At 31.8% G+C, this 20916-nt stretch overlaps 1 protein-coding gene across 2 annotated transcripts; it reads right to left on the reverse strand.

Moving 5' to 3' along the window:
• Positions 1-3599: 3599 nt before the first annotated feature.
• LOC101217817 (indole-3-acetic acid-amido synthetase GH3.5) lies at positions 3600-8694 on the reverse strand. 2 transcript variants are annotated; one of them, XM_031880670.1, is made up of 4 exons: positions 8270-8694; positions 8043-8173; positions 7272-7469; positions 3600-4295 (listed from the first exon to the last, which is right to left on the reverse strand). In XM_031880670.1, exons 1-4 carry the CDS (start codon positions 8572-8574, stop codon positions 3706-3708), a joined length of 1224 nt encoding a protein of 407 aa, XP_031736530.1. In that variant the 5' UTR covers positions 8575-8694; the 3' UTR covers positions 3600-3705. The 2 variants fall into 2 exon arrangements, with proteins under 2 accessions (XP_031736530.1, XP_004138974.1); XM_004138926.3 differs by having other exon boundaries at positions 7272-8173.
• Between the last annotated feature and the right edge of the window lie 12222 nt (positions 8695-20916).

The raw sequence follows: 20916 nt of genomic DNA on the forward strand, positions 1-20916 counted from the left end.
TTATCATTATACTCTTAGAAAGAAAATCCTATATAATTGTATATATATTTATTTAGTGGGAAATATTTTCAATTTTTTAGACATAAATGTAAATATATATTATTATATATAATTATTGTGGGAAAAGAAAGAAGTGGTTTAGGGTTTTGAGGTTATTAATACTCTCATCGACTTGCGTGCAAGTTAAAAAAAAAAAAGAAATTAAAAGAATTACATCCTGTTCTTCATTCTCCTTTCTTCTTCAAGTCTAGCCTCATCAATCATCATCTTTGTTTTTCTTCTTCTACCTTTGCCGGCCACCAACAGTCGTTGCCACCACCGTAGAGGTAATCCGCATAGCCCTTAACCCACATCGTTTTGCTTCGTTTTTCATTATTGATTTTCAGCTCGTGCCATTTTCGTTCACTGGATCTATTAAGTGGTGTAAAGTTTTGGCTAAGTTTTTATGATACTTGCTGTTTTTATTATGGGTTTTTTAATAGGAAAATCAACAAAAATAGCAAGTTTGAGAAAATATTTGCTATTATTATGGATAGAATCCAAAATTATGATATAATTTTAAATATCATAATTTATTTTACTATTTTAAAAAAATTCTCATTTTGAATGCCCACCCAAACGTTCACTTCAACTAATCAATTTTGGAAAAAATTGGGAGTTTATTCTTGGTTTTTAAGATTTATTTGAAGAATTGGTTTGGAGCTTTTTGGGATTATTTTTTGGGCATCCAACAAGATCGGGATTGAAGGTCTGAAGTCAATTTGTAAGTAAGTTGGAGAATTAAAGTTCGATTTTATTTGCTAATTTTAATGGATAAAATTTATTAATCAAATTCGTTATGCATGTGGAGTAACATTGAGAGGGAATATTTACTGAGTTGATTGAATTGGATTAGATAGCATTCACAACATGATTGAATTAATTGTCATTTATTTTTGTAAAATCATGGAGCATGATGATTATGTAAATAGAATAAGGTTATTAAATAAATTTTTCATGATATGGTTTTCACTAAACTACAACGTTTTGGGACTAATTGATAACTCTAACTTTGGCTATTATGCTAGCATATATTGTACGTACCACGATGTTCTATAGACTTTTAACTATATAGACTCATAAGTGTATCTTTGGGTTTACTTTTATGACTAATGTGTGTTTCTAAAGGATCACTAGATTGATTGATATGTGATTATACGAGATCACTAGATATGTGCATGCTTAATGGAAAATTATCCGTTCACCTAGTGGACGTAGCATTAGGTTCATTCTTGAGTATATTATATACTCAACCCTTTTTCATGTTTAATTTTTCATGCAAAGACAAACGTAAAGAAAGCTGGCGAATGACAAAAAGATCGATTTTTTATACGATATGCATTTTGATAAATACTTTTATTTTAAACTCATGATTTCTCTTATATGTAAATTTTGCATTATTTTAATTTTTAAAATTTTGTTTTTAATTAAGTAATGACAAGAGTTTAATCAAAAGTTGGAGTCTGTTATGTTTTTTTTTTCAAGAGTAATTTCTCCTTGTATGTTATTTTGGAGTGCTCTCGTTCCTTTTTAAATATTTTTTCTTATTGAGGGTTCTTTTTGTCCAATTTTTGTCATGATATAGGTTCATTTAAGTCATTTTGACGAGGAAAATTCGATAAACAGACTTGACGTTTTTTAAATATGTTAACATCACCTACATTCTTGACATTTATTTGTTGTGTCAAGTATACAACTTTTAACGTCTTTCACGTATCAAGTAAAATAGTTAATTATGTTTTTTTAAAACAACTTGACATTTTTTTTTTGTATCAAATAAAAATAATTTGACATTTTTCAAGTGTAAAGTAACATTGTTCTTGATATATTACATTTAATCTCAAAGAACGATAGTCTTGACATTTAATAAATGTCAAAGTTCAATCGTCTTGACATTTATTAATGGTCATCAACTTTGACATTCATGATAATGGCTTCAAGAACAATTTTCAAGTATAGTGATTCTTGACTTTTAAAAAACGATAATAAAATCTATTTTTGTAGTAGTGTTTAAACATGTTAAAACCATAAAATAAACACGTTTGTCATTTCAGACCAAATTTACTAATTAATTTTTAAAAAATAATTTAATAAGAAAATTTTATAAATATAACAAAGTGACACAATATTTACGGCGCGTCTATCAAAATGAAAGAGTTGATTAAACTTATCATTTTTTAATTTATCATTCGTTATCATCGTCTTTTTTCTCTTCTCTACTGCAATTTTTTTCTTTTCCTCTACGATATTTTTTCTTTTCATCGTCCTTTTCTCTTATTCTACAATTTTTAAAAAATATTTCCATTTACCGACCTTCCTTTCTATTTGCAATTTTACTTTTCTTTTCATCGTCATTTTCTCTCATTCTGCAATTTTTTTAAAAAAAAAAGAATTCAAACTGTTATTTATTGTTTAAGATTGTGTGTCAAATATAAAAGATCACGAAAAAAATCATTGGGATATTGAATTGCCAAATGTAAACTATTGTTTCCCAAATCTAAACAATTATGTACCAAAAGTTTTTTGAAAAAAATAGTTGAGATTTAGCTCCCAAATTTAAACAATCAAATCTAAACGATATTGTGACAAATCTAAACGTACCAAAAAATCTTGAAAATAATTATTAAGATTTGGCTACTCAAATTTTAAACGATCGTGTATCAAATAATCTTGAAAAAAATTATTGAGATTTGACGACTCAAATTTAAACGATCAAATCTAAATGATCGTGTACGAAAGAATCTTGAAAAAATCATTGAGATTTGGCTACCCAAATTTAAATGATCAAATCTAAATGATCGTGTGCCAAATCGAAATGATCTTGTGTCAAATCTAAATGATCATCTACAAAAAAAAATCTTCAAAAAATCATTTACATTTGGGTACGATCAAATTTAAACAATTGTGTGGAAAAAATAGTCAAATCTAAACGATCATTTTTTAAATATATTAAGTGTGTGTTTCCCAAATTTATTAGTCAGACTGGATGCAAATTAATCGTGGAACATTTTTTGTATTTTTTATTGTAGGCATGTGTACTTTTTTGGTTTTCGAAATTGTTCTACAAGGTGTAAATATTTCACGTTTTGTTATATTTTTAAAAATATTCCTAATTTAATATTAAATTAATTTTAAGTGATTAGAGTATATATATATATATATATATATATATATATATATATATATATGTTTGAAAGTGATTTGAAATTGTAATAAAAGTGAACATGATAAATGATAAAAGTAATATGTTGATCTCTTTTTTTTTTCTTTTTTTCTTTTTCTTTGAAGGCTTTGCAAAGAAGATTTGTAGAGACACGATAAGGATGACACACAAATGCAAATTTTATTGTTTTTATCAAACCACTAATTCATCCAAAAGCTTAAGCTGGTGGTTGAAGGCAAATTTAATTATATATCACCAACCGTTTTTATTCATCTGGTTTGGCTAAGATGAAAGTAAAAACCAAATCCTACAAAAGTTTCTACACCAATCATATTATTTATTACTATATAAATTAGAAAGGATTTTAGTGTGCTTACTCATTGGCGAAATTAGAGGATGGAAAAGGAAAAGCATCAAAGTTAAAACTAGCAGAGCAACGAGCACGGTGGTGAAAAAGTACAAATACTGTGCAGTAGGGGAAAGAAAAACGAGCACGGTGGTGACTAATGTAATCCAACTCTGGGGTTTTTCTGACTAAAATAACTGCAAACAACGTTTGACTCCAAAAGCTGGATGAAATGAATCTGGTTAGAATTTAGAGATCGAGGTGTCTTGTATTGATTCATTGAAGCACCTCCATTGATGGCCAGCTTCATAAGCTTCTCAAACGTCCCACTCTTTACGATTCTAATCTCCAATGGGTTGATAGTCTTTTCATGCGATCGTTTTATACGGTAGAATGTAGTAAATGATTCTTCGATGGCAAAGCAACAATCGTTAAACACTGAAGATGGAATGAAATGATTGGTTTGAGTGTTGTGGTCATTACCATCAATTAATAACTCCCAGTACAACACATAGTGTCCAGGAATTGTTGAGGTATCAGCATAGCTTGTGTAGTCCACAATTGTTGCCCCAAATGGCTTCAGTACACCACCAGCATTTTCTACACCCATACGAAGATCCGTTTCATTTGTTTTCTCATACTCAAGGTTTAGAACCACATTTTTCCTGCGTACAAAACTAAATTTTGGGGCTTTGTTTGTGAATCCTGTCACCCGAACAATGTCACCCAAGCTACATCGGTACAGCCCTAAGTTAATAATAATTTTAAACCGTTAGAAAAATAAACTTGATTTTCCAATCAAAATCAAATTTCTAGAAGTATTAATATAATATTTCTAGAAAAATGAATTGTAGGAGACATGTAGAGAAAATTGAAGAAATATCTAGAAATTATAAATAATATTCTAGAGAGAAATGTGTACCCATTAGATTAAAAATGTGTTTATACAAAATTATAGCCATATATTTAGTAGTATCAACTAGTACAAATAGGAGGGATGTTATAGCACTTGTATCAAGCCAAAAATTAAACGTATCTAATAACACAAGTAGCCACTTTTCTCAATTCTCTCTTTTAAATTTCCTCCAACATCAAAAGTTTCTTTCCAACAAAGACTACACTTGATAATTTATTTAGGTCTCTTGTACTAACTATTTATGTCTCTAGATTAAAATGATGTGCATTTTACATTAGCACAAGAGTTTTGTATTATGTACTATATTTCGAAAAAAAAATAATCATGCCCCACCGCAAAGTCGCTCTTTGTGACTAAGGGGAGGCATGTCGCTTAAGCCCAAAATGTATATCACACCTCCTGATAACGCTGACTGCTTAGTAAGCGAAACAACTTTTCAACGAATACTTAAACGGAAGGCTTAATGACAGGTTTTCTTAACACAACGCAACGGAGTACAACAACTTTTACTCTCATTGGCTTAATGGCAGGCTTTCTTAACACACCTTAGTTCTTCACCTCAATCGCCTAACTGCCTCTCTTACCGATCCGTGTTTGGGGTTACTTTTTTTCTCACTTAGATCTTTAATCCTCTAGCTTGACATTGCCATTTCGGGTATTACACTCACCTACGTATACTTTTTAAGCTGAGCCATTTGTGCTAAGGAGCGATTCACTTACCAATCGGCTTCCTTAAGTGCGTAATAGAAACTTTCATAGCCAACGCACCATGTAACACTACTGAAACATTCTGTCTTACCTCCTTAGCTTGGTTACAGAGCCACTCAGAACTAATCTTTGCGTGGCCTCAATGCCTAACAAAGACACATATACTTAACCTCAATTCCTTCCTTCTCTACTTCTAGGTTCCTCTTCCCCAAAGCGATTCTCTCATGTTGTCGTTCAGCACTGAAACTTCTTCTTGTCCCTTTCATCAGAAAGTCTTATCTTTTTCCACCAAAGACTCTCCTCTTCCTTTGGCTTTTCCACTAAAGAAGCTTTTACGCTTTACACATATCTCCTCATCATTTTGCCGCGTCATGCAGTCAACCCAAACTCAACACATAGTCTGAATATTAGCAGCGATTTGATTTTTCCTTGAGACATGTATACCTTATCTCCTTGCGGAGTCAAACTCTTTAATCGTCAGACTCTCCCTTATCTTCTTGGGAAACATCAGATCCATACTTTATGGGATCGTCCAGTCACGTCAACAGGGCACCTACTTCTTGCCGCACTCTAGTAGGCATGGGTAGTTCTTTCTACACTATTAAACCTTTAACTTTTAACATTCAACGTAGACCTATTCCTTGCTACTTACTTTTATTACATCGCTTACACTCACACGATATGACTTAGACAAGCATTTCTCTTCGTGTCGTCTCCTTCTCTTTTTCACGCTCCTTCGCAGAATATCCTATACTTCTATCCAAAATAACTTTTCAACGAGGATCCTCTCCATTTGGAATTACTTTCTTCGGGTTAGAGTCTCATGCATACTCCTTTCACGGAATATATATATTTGATCTACTATTATAAATCTCTTCTCTCAACATCCTTGGCGCAGGGTCAATATCGCGTTGGCGGTATGCAATCAAGAGCCTTACAAAAATTGTTTATTTTTTAAACTACTTTTTTTAGTCTTCAAAATTTTCCTTGGATTTTCAAATCATTAAATGGTATTTAGTAAACAGTAAAAAATAAAGAAATTTAGAGGTAGAATTAATGTTTTATTATAGGCTTAATTAATTTTACATTAAATGGTATTTAGTAAACAGTAACGCTCATTTGGTAATCATTTTATTTTTTATTTCTATTTTTAAAAATTAACTGTATAGACACTTATTTCACCTTCAAATGTCTTGTTGATATGTTATCTACTTTTTACCAATCATTGAAAAATTCAAACAAAAAAACAGTAGCTTTTAAAAACTTGTTTTTCTTTTCATACTTTGTCTCAGAAATCAACACTTAAGAAAAATACTGCACAAAATGAGAATGAAATAGGTCTAATTTCCAAAACCATAAATGCACTGAAAACAAAATTAAAATTCATAAAATAACTTTTACTTTTTTTTACAAACGTATTGTAATAAATATTGGAGTGAGGATTTAAATCCGGGACCTTTTGTCCACAATAACTTTAATATTTAGATCCCTAAGTTATAAATAACAACAATTATAGAAGTCTAACATCTTTTCATAGACATATATTTGTTATGGAAAAATAGTTATATTAATATAAAATATTTTTTTAGCTGTTTTATCGTTTCCTTCAACTCCGTTAAATAAACTTAATTAAACAATATATATTTGCATGCCGTTATTTATTAATTTAAATTAAATCTTCTTCTAGATTAGTACTGTTTATATTGGTTTGAAATGTTATTCTTCTCATTAAGAAAAATGTCAAATCGAGTGGATTTCGGGGCTGTAGTTTCAAAACTCCGAATATACGGCTTATAAGAACGTAATCGTAGGGTGAAGAATATCTAAATGCAAAGTGATATCTTACAGAATATGCAACAAACACCACAATTCAAATATCTACTCCGATCATAGCGTATATAAGTTCAATTTTACATTTAATAATATATTAGTTAATTTTCTTTTTGAAAGATTCGAGTTTATCAAAAAATATACGTTAGCTATATAAGTTAGCGAACACGTACACAACAGAATTTGAAGTTATGAGACTGAACTTTGAAATTTATGCAGATATGAATATTGAATAAATATAGTATGAGAAAGGAAAAGAGGTCACTTACCAGCGAAAGTGGTGATGACGAGCTCATATTCTTGTCCTAACTTGACATCAACAAGATCAACTAATTCTTGGGTCACTTCGCCATTGATATTTGTGGTATCTATTGGTAAGAACTCGAAATACGCCATGGTAGGGATCAAAGTGTAGGAGGTTTCATTAGGGTCACATATTGGATCCAGATTCAAGCCAAGGAAACATTCTGTAGAACCATAATGGTCAGAAAATATAGGGAGATTGTTTGTGTAGTAATTTAGCAATGGAATGTATTGTGACAAGCTTCCTGTGGCAATAGCCTTAATATATTTAGTGTTTGGCCACAATTTTGGAACAATTCCTTTCCATTTTCCTTTGCTACATTCAGTTTCAATCAAATCTGCAAGTTGAGGATTGGGTTTTACAAGAATCTTCATAACTGATTCTCTCAGTGATAAGTCTGTAATTTTGGGGTTATTAATACTTCCTCTACGTATATCACTAACCAAATCAACCCAATGATTTTCAAGGAACTTAAAAACGTGAATCAACCCAGAAGCCAAAACTGCACCAACTTGAAAAACTAGATCGTTTTGGTAGAGCCCACAAAGAAGCTGACAGTATAAGCTTTGGTATGTGTTCGTGCATCGAAGAATGTCATCAGGGATTGCGTTATTCCCACTTTCTACACTTTTGAGATTTAGTGATCTTTTGAGCAGTCTTGAAAATACAGTATGAACAAGAATTCCAGCTTTTGTCTTATGATCAGGCTTTGCAAAGTGAAAGTTCATAGCTTTACCTTTGTGCCAATTGATATTTGGAAACAATTCTTTCGTCCTTGCCATCAAATAGTTGAAAAAAGACAACCTTCTCTCAAACTCTTTTTCATATATTGGAACTAACTTGGGTTCTCCCCCAGATGTCCCAGAGCTACAACAAGACATATAAAAGAATTAATTTAAAACAAAAAAACAGATAGGGCGAGTATATGAAATATATATATATATGTGTGTGTGTGTTTGTCACCTTAGAAAGAACGCTGTGATGGGGTTTGAGCATAGGATTGGGGAATCATCACCTTCTGCAATACGAGTTATATAAGGTTTTAATTGTTCGTAAGAGACAAGAGGTATAAGTTTTTTGAAGGTTGAAGAACCAGTAGAGGCATGAAGGCCATGTTGTTGTAAATATTCAACATTAGCATTCGTTGACAGAATTTCACTTAGAATTTGTCGTTGGATTTCGCCAGCATTGCTTGTGATATGCTGAATGTGTTGTAGTGCTTCCTTATCTCTCTCATCCAACCAACTCTCTTCAACATGTGACGGCATCTTTGTAGATTATTTTTAAGATTCGGGTTACAGAGATGTAGCAAGCCAAGGAAGAAGACCTTAATTGGGAGAGGAGAGAGATCAAGAGGAGAAATAGATGAAATCCACAGAGAGAGAGAGAGAGAGATTTGTGATTTGAAATCAAATTGAAAAATAAGATTAAATAGAGCGTGTGAGAATGGAATAGATACATTCGGCATCTATACCTTCCTCCTTTGTTGACTCCTCCATTTTCCAATCATATTTTGTTTTTCATGTTATTTTAAATTATATTTTGGGTTATTTGGAAAATATTGGTGTTTTCAAAAAAAAAAAAAAATTTGGAAGAAAGGGATGTTATTAAAAATTATTTGTTATTAAAAATAAAGGAGATAGGAGATAGCAAAAATTCTATAACTAATATTCATTATATATCATAGTGATGAAGGCTATCAGTCATAGAATCCAAAATTTTGCTATAGCTTGTAAATATTTTAATTTATTTTGTTATTTTAAAAAATACCCCTATTTTTAAATGGATTTTTTCAATAATAGAAAAATTTAACAAATTTTGTGCACTCTTGAAACAAAACCACTAAAACACAGAAAAAAACTATTCTATATTTGACAATTTTCCTTTTAAAAAATATTTTTACGTGTAATTAGAAGTGTTAGCTTGAAAATGAATGCAACATAAAATACACCCAAAAATCTTTAATTTCTCCAATTATTAAGTGAAGCTTGTATCCTAATTTTTGTTGTTTTAGGTTCTTTTTTTATATTAACTTTTGGCAAAATAGGTTTGTAAGCAATTTTGATTTTTATGGATTATTTTAAATAGAAAAATTACATGATAACACAAAAACATTTAGAAAAAAATAGTCCATGACACCAATTTTTTTACATATTGCGAATATGACAAATATAATTAGTAATCACTGATATCAAAGGGCTATCAAATGATCACAAACTTTTAAATTTGATATTTTTGTAAAATGTAGTGACATAGATTCTATTATTATATTTTTTTTTTGCTATTTTTGCAAGCGTCTCTTTTAAATATATTATAATGAAACAAACTATTTAAAAAATATAAAAAAATATTATAGTCTACTTACGATGGACCACAAAAATTAAGATAAACTATTATTTATATCTATCATATATCATCATGATAGAACACAAAGAAGGTAGTTTATCTTATTCTATCGTGGTGTATCACATATACATTATAGTCTGTGATATTTGTACTATTTTTAGGACTTTTGTCATTTGAAATAATTTTTCATTTTATTTATCTTAATTAATTAATTTTTTTAAAAAAAATAATATTTGAATGATATTTTAAACTTAAAAAATAAAAGCTACTTTCTCTCTCCTCTCCCATTCTCTCGTTTTTGTAAAACAAAGTAAAAGTTTGATGTTATCACAAATGTTTCTTTTGTATGTTGTGGTTCGAGAGCTCTTAAATATATTGAGGTACATGGTGATGTTAGTGATATATATGTAAATTTTCCTGGCAAAGAGGAACTACAGTTACAACCTAACCTTCTTATTCTGAATAGTTGGAAGACAATTCTCCAAAAGAATATATATTTTGAAACTAAAGTAAAACAATGAAAGGATATTTCATAACGTGTAAAGAGCGAGCTACTTTGTTCTCCTTGCGAGAGACGAGAGGCATAGTAAAAGAGGAGGCATTAACCAAATTGTCCAAAAACAAATTCCTCAACGAATATCATAAAAAGAATACAACACCTTATTTTACTTAGACTAACGAGATATTGTAGATTTGGCAAACCAAAAATGGAATGGGTGACAAATTCCTCAATAAATGTAACGAATATCATAAATAAGATTTGAATGAATATCACCCCAATATTTTATAGATTTAATTAAATCAAGTTTAGTTAAATAAAACTAAATTATTAATTAATTCTTCAATTAATTAATAGTTAAATTAAATATCTTATATTTCACTTAAATTAAATTTGAATCATATTCAAATATAAGTTTCTCTTAAGATAAGGTATTCAACGATGAGTTTGTGAACACAAGTGAATGATAAGGTACAAATATAAGATATTTATATTTGAATATGATTCAAATTTAATTTAAGTTAAATATAAGATATTTAATTTAGCTATTAATTAATTGGTGATTTAATTCATAGTTTAGTTTTTTATTTAATTAATTTTGATTTAATTAAATTAATTTAAAACTATAAGATATTGGAGAGATATTCATTAAATATGATTTAAATTAAATATGATTTAATTAATTATTACTTGATTAATTAATTAATTAATAGATTTGAAATTTTGGTTAATTTAATATCATTTAAATTTATAGAATCTCATGATTCTTTATGCCAATGTTTTTGCTCCCTGCAAAAATAGTTTATCTCTAAACATTTTTTCCATCTCAATTGGTTCCCACAAACCAATCTCATCCCAAAGGATAGGAAGGTGACGACGGATGGTGTCCGAATTTGAATCTTTTATAGATTCAGAGGCATCAAACTAAGTAAGTTTACATTTTCTGTATCTTTTAATTTAAAAGCATGCTTAGTCTTTAAGTTATAGTATGAAAATTAGTTTATGTATTATTTTATTAATGTATTGGTATTTTGGAGTTCCTAAATTAAATTGAGGAATGATTATGTAAAATCTTTCGCTATCTAAGGCTTTTATCATTTCAGGAATTAAGTATTGGTTAGAATTATCATAGCCTTCAGTAGTTTATATTTTGTTGGAAATGTTAGGTATCTTTTAAAGCTTGTTAATTGAAAGTGTTAGTTAGCTTGGAACATTTGAAGTAATATATATGAATTAGGTTATTCTAGCTATCCTGCAATTACGAAAGCCTTTTTAGTTAAAACTTAGATGTAGTAAAAGTTGGGATATTAGGTACTTGTGAGACGTAGCTTATTCATTGAGTAAGTTTGAGCATTTGAGAGGAGGGATATAAAACTAATGAAACCTATTTATGTTCTATGTCTTTAACGATGGACAAGGGTTGGATGAAACTTAGGAGTAAGTTTTCGATTGAGTATAGAGAGGGAGTGTCCCAATTTTTAGAGGTTACAAAGTATCATGTTGATGAGTACGAATGGACAAGGTGTCGATGCAAGAGATGTATAAACTCAAATGTAACTCATTGGAGGATGTGGAGCTAACATTTATTAACATTTGGAATATTCCCCTCCTATACAAATTAGGTGTATATCATGTAGAGCTAGTGAACTTTCATAGACATATAGAAAGATTTGATGAAGGAACTAGCAGTGACCCTTTCCATGAAGAAACTAGCAGTAACCCTTTTTTCTGAAAACAATGAAATGTTGGGTATGCTTGATAATTTACAAGCTCCAATTGAACACACAGAAGAAACAGTGGAAGGTTTAGAGAATGACATCGTTTAATAGTGGTGTAGAATAAGAGACGAACATATTTCAAAAGTTATTTAACGAAGCACGTAGTGAGCTATACCTCTAACTGTTAAGAATTTTTATATATGAAACTTTTTGTTACGTTGATTAGTTTGCTATTTCATGTGACGACTTAATAGCTTTGTGCTGAGAGACGATTGTAGCAGTACTTCACTAAGTTAGGTCACTGCTCATAATGCACTCGTCGTGACTTTCGATATTGCTTGCGTTTGGGATTGAATTGAATTTCTCGAGATCTCGTGCAATAAGTCATGAGCATTGCAATTGAATTTCTCCCCTGTATTTCTTCACCGCATAGTTTCTAAGTCTTAGCTGAATACAAGCTTTCCTACTACTCGCCCAAGTGCAAGCGAATAATAGGTTTACCTAGGTGATCGAGGATTGAACACAGAAAATTGTTTTAGACGTTAGTTTGAGATTTTACTTTAGCATTAAGGCGTTATGACAATTAAGCTGAAAGAATGTAATGCTGACAATACTAATTACTTACATCTTGAGACTCACACACATAGACTAAATTAAGCTAAGGGAAAGTGAAATGATTTAACTTGTATGCAGATGAAGGTTAAAGGAAATTCTTTGTGCTATGAACTGATCATGAGTTGTGATTACCTTAACGCTATATTTGCATAAGTGGCACATAATTAAGGTGACCTTCTCTCGAAGTGTTCAATGCCACACTTATTCTCTGTTTGGGATACAAATGACTATGCTTACTTAAGCAAATTATAACTAGGAAACTTGGCTCATAATGCATATAAGACTTCTCGATTAAAGATGGTTATCTCTCAACACCTATTTTCCATAGTTGTTCACTTTTCGAGATACAAATGTTGAAAGTTGCCTCGCTAAGGAAGAGTTTGTTACCAAACTCCTCTTTGTGTGTATTAGCTTTATCTCTGCTACTTGTCCTTTTGGGTAGTTGGTGATTGACATTGACCAGGTGATGAAAATAGCTCAGCTAATGCGATAAGAATTATAAGTTAAGCCCCTAATAAATAACTTATCATACTCTTCTCATTTAATAATGCAAAGATAGGTGAGATGTTAAGAAATGGTAGATTGAAAAAATATAAACATTCAGTCTATGTATAAAGAATATAGACCTTTGGTCACTGTACAATAAGAACCATACATGAACTACAATGAAATAACAAAATGGAAAGACAGAAGAATGGAACATATAATTACAAGCTAAGAGATAAACAACGAATTAGCTTTTCTTTTATCATGGCTGTTTAATCTCTAGGTGTTTTATTCGAACTCTTTTTCTCTCTATGATTTTCTCCGATCACTTGAGTCTCTCTCTCTCTGGCCTCTTCAGGCTCCGAGCTTATTCGGGCCTCTCTCCCCCTCATTTTCTTGGTGTAGATGCAGTGCTTATTATAGGCTGCTTTTTTTGCGGGAATAATTTGTTCCTCTAAATTTTTCAGCATCGTAATCTGTCATCTGTGAAGTCACATCATTCCAACTACCATTTTTGTCGCATGATGTTTAGGTTCATCGCCTAAGGTTGTTAGTTGCTTGGTACAATCCATCGACTTGTCTTTGCTTGGGATGTCTCGTACGGATTGCTCATTTTTGCTTTTTCCCACTTGCATTTAGACATGGTAAACGCGTAAAACAGAACCTACACTTATGTAATCCTCATTTCTAAGTATTAATTCTTTTACAATATAAGTTATGCGTTCTGAGCATCCCTTAGGCATTTTAATCCAATTATTCTACTAAAAAGGGCTATAATAACGGTCATTTATGCCCATTATCACACCCCCAAATTTAGAATAATGCTTGTCCTCAATCATCGCTTCGTATTATGATTGTCCTCAAGCACATTCCTTCTTAGTGATTCACCTTCCCCTTTGCGATTGAACACATTTCTCAATGCGAGCAAGTTTTATTCGTTATCAAGGAATTACCCTCGTCTCGTACTTCTTATTATGAAAATATTTCTAATCTTAATAGGTGGCAAGCTTAATACTCCAAATACCCTTGTTCATTCCCTTAAGTAAATCTTATTTTCATCTTCTATAGTGATTAAAAATTTTGAGAAGCTCCAAATTCCTTTTTATTTTTCCAAATAAATGCTTTTTTTTTCTTTTATTGAATTTTCATTAGATTGGACGTTGAGTGGAAAATCATGGGTGCTCTATGAGTTCGTTTCTCTCATCAACTGTAATTTTTATCGCCTCTTATTACTCAACTCTCTAAACTTTTACTTTTGAAGTTTTGCTTCTTATTTTTGCGAGAGGAGACAACATATGAGTTGTTATTTTAAATTAATCAACAAATATTAACTTTCAGCAACTTATTTCACTTTTGGCTTAGTTTTAACTTGTTTTAAAATGTCTTATCTTTGCTTGTCTGGTAAAGTTCTTCATAACGTTTTCAAAATTTTAACACTCATTTTGTGCACCCTTAAATTTAGAGATCAATGAAGTCCTCATCACTAAAATGAATGATAAGATTATTCTTTAAGGAATATTTTACAAGAACTGGTTTGAGGTAAAGCTTGCTCACCATAGTAAATTATAGAAATATTTTCTAAGTAAGATTCCTAACAAGTTAAACACAAAGATAACAAATGAAACTTTATTTCGCATATTTTATTTCATCGAAATATTATTAAAGTGCAAAGAGAAATTATAGTACAATAAGGTGGGGAGTGATACTTGTGACAAGAAAGATTAAACGCTTAAAGTTACATCAAAAGTTATTGCTTCAGTTGTATCAGGCATAAATAAAAAGAAAAAAAAGGTTTGATGTTGCGACACTTAAAAATCCTTTTTGATGCTGGTGGCAAAAGGAGGTCTCTTTGATTAAGAGCCTAGTGGTGCTATCCTCCATTTTGCGGCCAAGTCATTGGGCTCCTTTGGATTTGTGAAGGTTTGGAATAGGCGAACATGGATTACTTGGAAGATAAGGGGGTGAGTGGAGGTTGTGAGGAACTTGAGCAGCTTGTCCTAGGAGGCCTTTCTTATTACGTAGGGATTGAGGCCGTGGGCATGCAACAAGATTTCATTGGAGTCCTCAGTCTTAAATGATCGTCTTCTCTCTGATCTTATGGCTTCCTCCTCTTCTTGTTTGTACCCTCATCACCCTTTTTATTTATCACTATATGGATGGTGATGAGGTCCCAACTTTCCATTTTGCCCCTCTTGTACTTATGTCCACAAGGCATCCTTACAAATGCTAGGATCTCTTCTTTCTTGGTGGGTCGACAGTTTCTCCTTCGACATGGTGTTTCTCTTTTCTTCTTTCTCAAACTCCTCGGCCACGCCCTCGACCACCTTTGTCTCCCACTCTCTTCCCTTGGTTCTTCTTCCAAGGACCCGAATTCCTTTCGTGGATCTTGCAGGGATCCTTGTTGTTAACCCTGTAAAATCAACATTAGGCGAGGAGGTGCTTTTTATTTGAAGCTCAAGATCCTCCTTCCTTACCTGGTTGTTTCGCTTCTTCCTTTTTCCTATCTTCTTATTCTTGTTACATAATCTTTTATTCTTGTATATCTTTTCACTTTCTTTTGCCCCTTCTTTCCATAATCTTTTATTCCTGAATTTCCTTCATCGATCTTTTCGTTCTTTCGCGCTTTCTATGTTTTTGGAACCTTATCACTCTAGGCACCGAAAAGGAGGAGTGGTTGTTACTCATGATGGGGTTGCTAGATGAGAAATTTTGTAAAGGAGACTATTTCTTGGTGAAAGATGGCAGGAATACGATGAAGAACATGGAAGAAGAGCTTTTTGGAATGGTAGTATTTTGGAGATTAATTGACACGTAAAGTTGTGACTTGTTGGGTTGGACTAAGTGTTACTTATCAAAGTTTGTAGGGTTTAAATGGGCCTCCTTAACTTAGGGTTAAGATAGTGGTTTATGAACGATTATAGTCTTGTCACAATAAATATGATGTGAAAAACGGAAGTGACCACTCGTGGTTCAAGGGAGGCACATTAATTTTATCTTAGAACTTAAAACTGAAGGATTTGACTTGACGTTACGTACTTCCAAAGATTTCTTTATTTCTCTAAACAACCTAGCTTCCTACTTCGGTATACGACGGTTAGACTCCCTATGATGATGCGATATGACTAGTAATTCTTGCACACGATTATACGATGTCCAGAAAGAGAAAACAAAAGAATAAAAAATTGATTTATGAACATAAAAAAATTACTCACAAAGGTATGAGACTATAAGAGTATAAGTATACATGTACATTAATATGAGGATCCGATATAAAAAATTGGAAGAATTGTATATTACATATTTCTTTTGTGCGTTCAGATTCCTTGATAAGGTTGATAGTGGTATCATCAATGCTGCTTTGTGTGATTTCCTAAATGTATTGTTCTTGAAATTCATTGATCATTTGCATCATGACTCTTAGCGTCTTGATTGGTCATTGTAATAAGTCTCTGCTCTCAATCATTCATCACAATGTTCAATACCTTTCTTGGTCATTGTCGTTTAGCTATATGAAATTATGCCTTTCATCAACTCTTTGTGAGAACATTTCTCTAGATGACTTTATTGAAATTCTCATTTTCATTTGCGATCACTGCCTTCATTGAGAGTTTCTATGTCATCTTTTTGAAAGATACATTGATTTTGGGGTTTGGTTCAAGCAATCATGAATTGTTTCAGTACCTTAAAGCCATTTACGCTATCTTCGGCTAATCGTGCACTTCACCAAAATCGAATGCTTTGCTTAAACCGAAGTAAAATTTCTACTCTGACATCTAAAAATCGACTCCCCTTCAACGGCGCCAAAAACTTGGTTTGCTGTTTCATGTGAGGACTTAATAGCTTTGTGATGAGAGACCATTATAGAAGTACTTCACTAAATAAGGTCACTGTGCATAATCCACTCATCACGACCTTCGATATTGCTTGCATTGCTCTCGTGCGATAAATCAGAGTAATAATCATTGCAGTTAAATTGCTCCCATGTACTTCTTCACCGCATAGTTTCTAAGTCCTTGTTGAATACAAGTTTTCCTACTACTCATCCAAGAGCAAGCAAATAAGAGATTTACCCTAGGTGATCCAGGGTTGAACACTGAAAATTAGTTTAGATGTTAGTTCGATATTTTACTTTAGCATTAAGTCGTTATAACAATTAAGCTAAAAGAAGGTAATGCTAACGATACTAATTACTTATAGCTTGAGACTCACACACAGAGACTAAATTAATCTAGGGGAGAGTGAAATGATTTAACTTGTATGTAGATGAAGGTTGAAGAAAATTCTTTGTGCTAATAACTAATCAAGAGTTGTGATTACCTTAATGCGCAATATTTGCATAAGTGGCACATGATTAAGGCGACCTTCTCTCGAAGTGTTCAACTTCACACTTGTTCACCTTTTGGGATACAAATGACTATGCTTACTTAAGCAAATTATAACTACGAAACTTGGCTCATAATGCATACATGACTTCTCGATTAAGGACAGTTACCTCTCAGGACCTATTGTACGCACTTGTTCACCTTTTGGGATACAAATGTTGGAAGTTGCCTCGTTAAGGAAGCTTTTAAGTCAATAATTGTTGTAAGTTATGTTCATCTAAATGCCTATTATTAATAAAGTGCAAGTTTTGGCTGAATTGACCGCATTAAGTTTTTCACATTAAGAATGTCTTTTATGTGTTTGGCATTCGATACGACTTTTGTTGTATTATGTTTTCTCTTGGTAGTTTAAAAGGAGTTGATGTTGAATTAGTCTATAAGAAATTTTCAAGGTTGTAACTAAACCGCATCCTATTCCCATTACTTCGGTGTTTTGATCGTTGTGGTTTAGGGTGTGACACATATGAAGACAATCATAACCATGGCTAAACCCTTTCTCTTTTGCTTGACCCTTTTGGTTATACTTACTTTGAAGCCTATTAAACCCTTTTTAATGTTGCTTATCTTGAATTTTCATAAACCCCATTAGATTATGTAACTTGCTATATTATGTGAATAGTTTGTAATATTCCTAATTAGACCAACCATTCATGTTAATATGTAATCAAAATTATTGTTATTGGGTGTTAAATTTCTCGTTTTTACATTATTGTCATGAAAATTAATAGAGTCAAGAAATTGAATTAAAGGTACAAAATATGAACAAAAAAATTAGCTAAAAAATTGATACATGATAAGTTTAGGATGTACAATTAAAAAAAAAACTAAACAGATTATCTAAACTTAAGAATTAAAAACCAGAAGTCCAAACACATGCATCAAAAACCCAAATTTCCAAATCCTGCACCCAAACATAGGCATTCATATTTCTCAGACATGAGAACCCCATCAGATAAGCTCACAAGCATTTAATTCACAAGAATTTGATTTCGAACCTACACACCAAACGCCCCCTTAGATATTGAAAAATGGTACATAATGATCATAGTGATATATTCTTTTTAAGAGTCAAAGACAAAAAGTAACTACATTTCCAGCCTAACCTCCTTATCATGAATAATTGGAAGAATATTCTCTAAAAGAACATATCTTTTTATATTAAGTACAACTTTGAAAGGATATATGTCATAAAGAATAAAGAGTGACTTATTTTGTTCTCCTCATAAAAGGCAAGAGGCTAACAAAAAAAAAAGAGGCATTAACAAAATTGGCCACAAAACAAGCGTCCTAAACAAAAGTAATGAATATCATAAAAAGAATAAAACACCTTGTTTTGAGATATTATAGATTTGACAAAGGAAAAATGGAATAGGTGCCAAATTAGAAATAAGATATTTAAAGTGTGTCACATTTTTTTCCATTTTACAAATATGTTACTTTATAGTGTATAGTGCATCGGTTGTATCAATGTGTATATGAGTAGTGTAACAACTCGAACTTCTAAGCTAAGCTAAGGTCGTTACTCAAAAGATAAATATCAAAAGACACTTTCTTGAAAAGAGGAAAACTAAAATTTTTATAAAATTAATATCAAATAAATATTCGAAAGACATATAATCGACAAAGCTAATAAAAGTAATGTGAAAATGTGACCCGTAGGTTGTAACAATTCTTCAAATAAAATAAAGTTAAATAAATAGGATAAAAATTTAATTAAAAATATCTAAAAACAAAATACTCAAAAACTGATACATAGACGCGAAAGCAAAACTGAGTCCCCATATGACATGTCATAGATGATTCTTGTCACTAGCAAGCTTTGCAAATCATTTACCTTTTCTGAAATATTAAATATAGAAAAGAGTAAGTATAAAAAATATATCAAATAAGGGACCCACTACTGGTCCCGTTAGGTGATATGTTAACTTCCCATTAGGAACATAATCATAAAGTCGTGTGTCCAATGGAGCACACCTAGGTGAGTGAGATCGTACAAACAGTCCTAATCATGCGAGTGATCCCAAAGGAACATCCTTAGTCATGCGAGTGATCATAGATACACACTAAGCGAGTGAGGTTGTTCAAACACCCCTAATTGTGTGAGTGATCCAATAGGAACACCCTTAATCATGTGAGTAATCGTAGGTAGACACTCCTAAACATGTATGTGATACGTAGGTACATCTCTAATCGTGTGAGTGATCCATTCGGAACACCTCTAGTCATGCGAGTGATGTATACACAGTATAACTAACCTCTAACCATGCATGTGAACTATAGGTACACCCCTAATCGTGTGAATGGTCTCGTAGGAATACCTATAGTCGTGCGAGTGACCCTATAGATAGGAATTGTCATGTCCCTGCTCCAGATGTCGCTTCATGCGACCAAGAGAAGTTGTGTCACCTAAACATTCAACTCACATCTGCCGTGAGATGGTACGTGGAACACTTAGTAAGCGAAATAACTTCTTTAAACAAAAAGTTAAACGCAAAATTTGCACTTTGATGAAACAAGAGAATTTCATTGACAGAAAATTCACAAGAGCACATTTGATTCTTAATAAGCAAATCATTCAAAAGAAATACAAAATCAAACAACGACTTAACTTTTCTCGCCTAGCTTCTACATGCTACATAGGAATACAGTGGCCACTACCCATTATTAGGGTGATTCATGAGACATAGTAGGTGATCAAGATAACAAGTTCTACAACGGATGTTTTTCAAGCTACTTAGGGGGAAAGTAAAATAAAACATTGAAAGGGTTAGACGAAAACGTCTAGTGAGTGGGATCCCTTAACAAGTGCTTTATGTAAGTCAGTTGCCTTTTTCACCACTTAACCATATCCAGCAAAGTTATCATAGCAAAATATACATCAACTATTTTGTGGATTCATTCTACACAATTAATTCTGTCTCTGTGTACTCTCTCTCTGCCTCAAGCATTTACCACACTCTTTTGCCAAGTTGTAGCCATGTGAAGAAACCTCAATGTTAAAATTTATGTGCTAAAACTCGTAGTTTGTAATCATATTCTATTCAATAAAGTCGGTATTGAGAAATTTTATACTATAATCATATTCTATTCAATAAAGTGTTAGACTCTGAAGTTTTTTTTTCAAGGTCTTGTGATGATATGTGTTGTGTAGTACATGTGTAATCTATTATATAATTTTTTATAAAAAGCATGATTGTTTGAAATCATATTTACGAGTTTAGGTAAGTATTTCTTATGATGCTTGTATGCAAGTAAACATTAGCTTTATTCCTATCAAGAAGTGATCTATTATATGCACATAAGAGTAGATCTTGCCTAGTGTTGAGTGGTCCACTTAGTAGAAGGATGGTTGAATGCATTGAGTGTTTTGTGTTCTTGTTTATCTCTAGAGCAACTGAAATTGAACGAGGGTTCGCAGAGATACTAATGGTGATGGTCAGATGAGTAATCAATAGTTTATACGATGAGAAAATTCAATTTTCAGGCAAGAGAAAATTCAAATTTCAGGCAAGAGAAATAAGTATAGAGGCTAATGTGATTTGTATTTTTTAAATGCTTAATGTG

This window comes from Cucumis sativus, chromosome 2 (genome assembly GCF_000004075.3).
Source record: "Cucumis sativus cultivar 9930 chromosome 2, Cucumber_9930_V3, whole genome shotgun sequence".
NCBI classification, from domain to species: domain Eukaryota; kingdom Viridiplantae; phylum Streptophyta; class Magnoliopsida; order Cucurbitales; family Cucurbitaceae; genus Cucumis; species Cucumis sativus.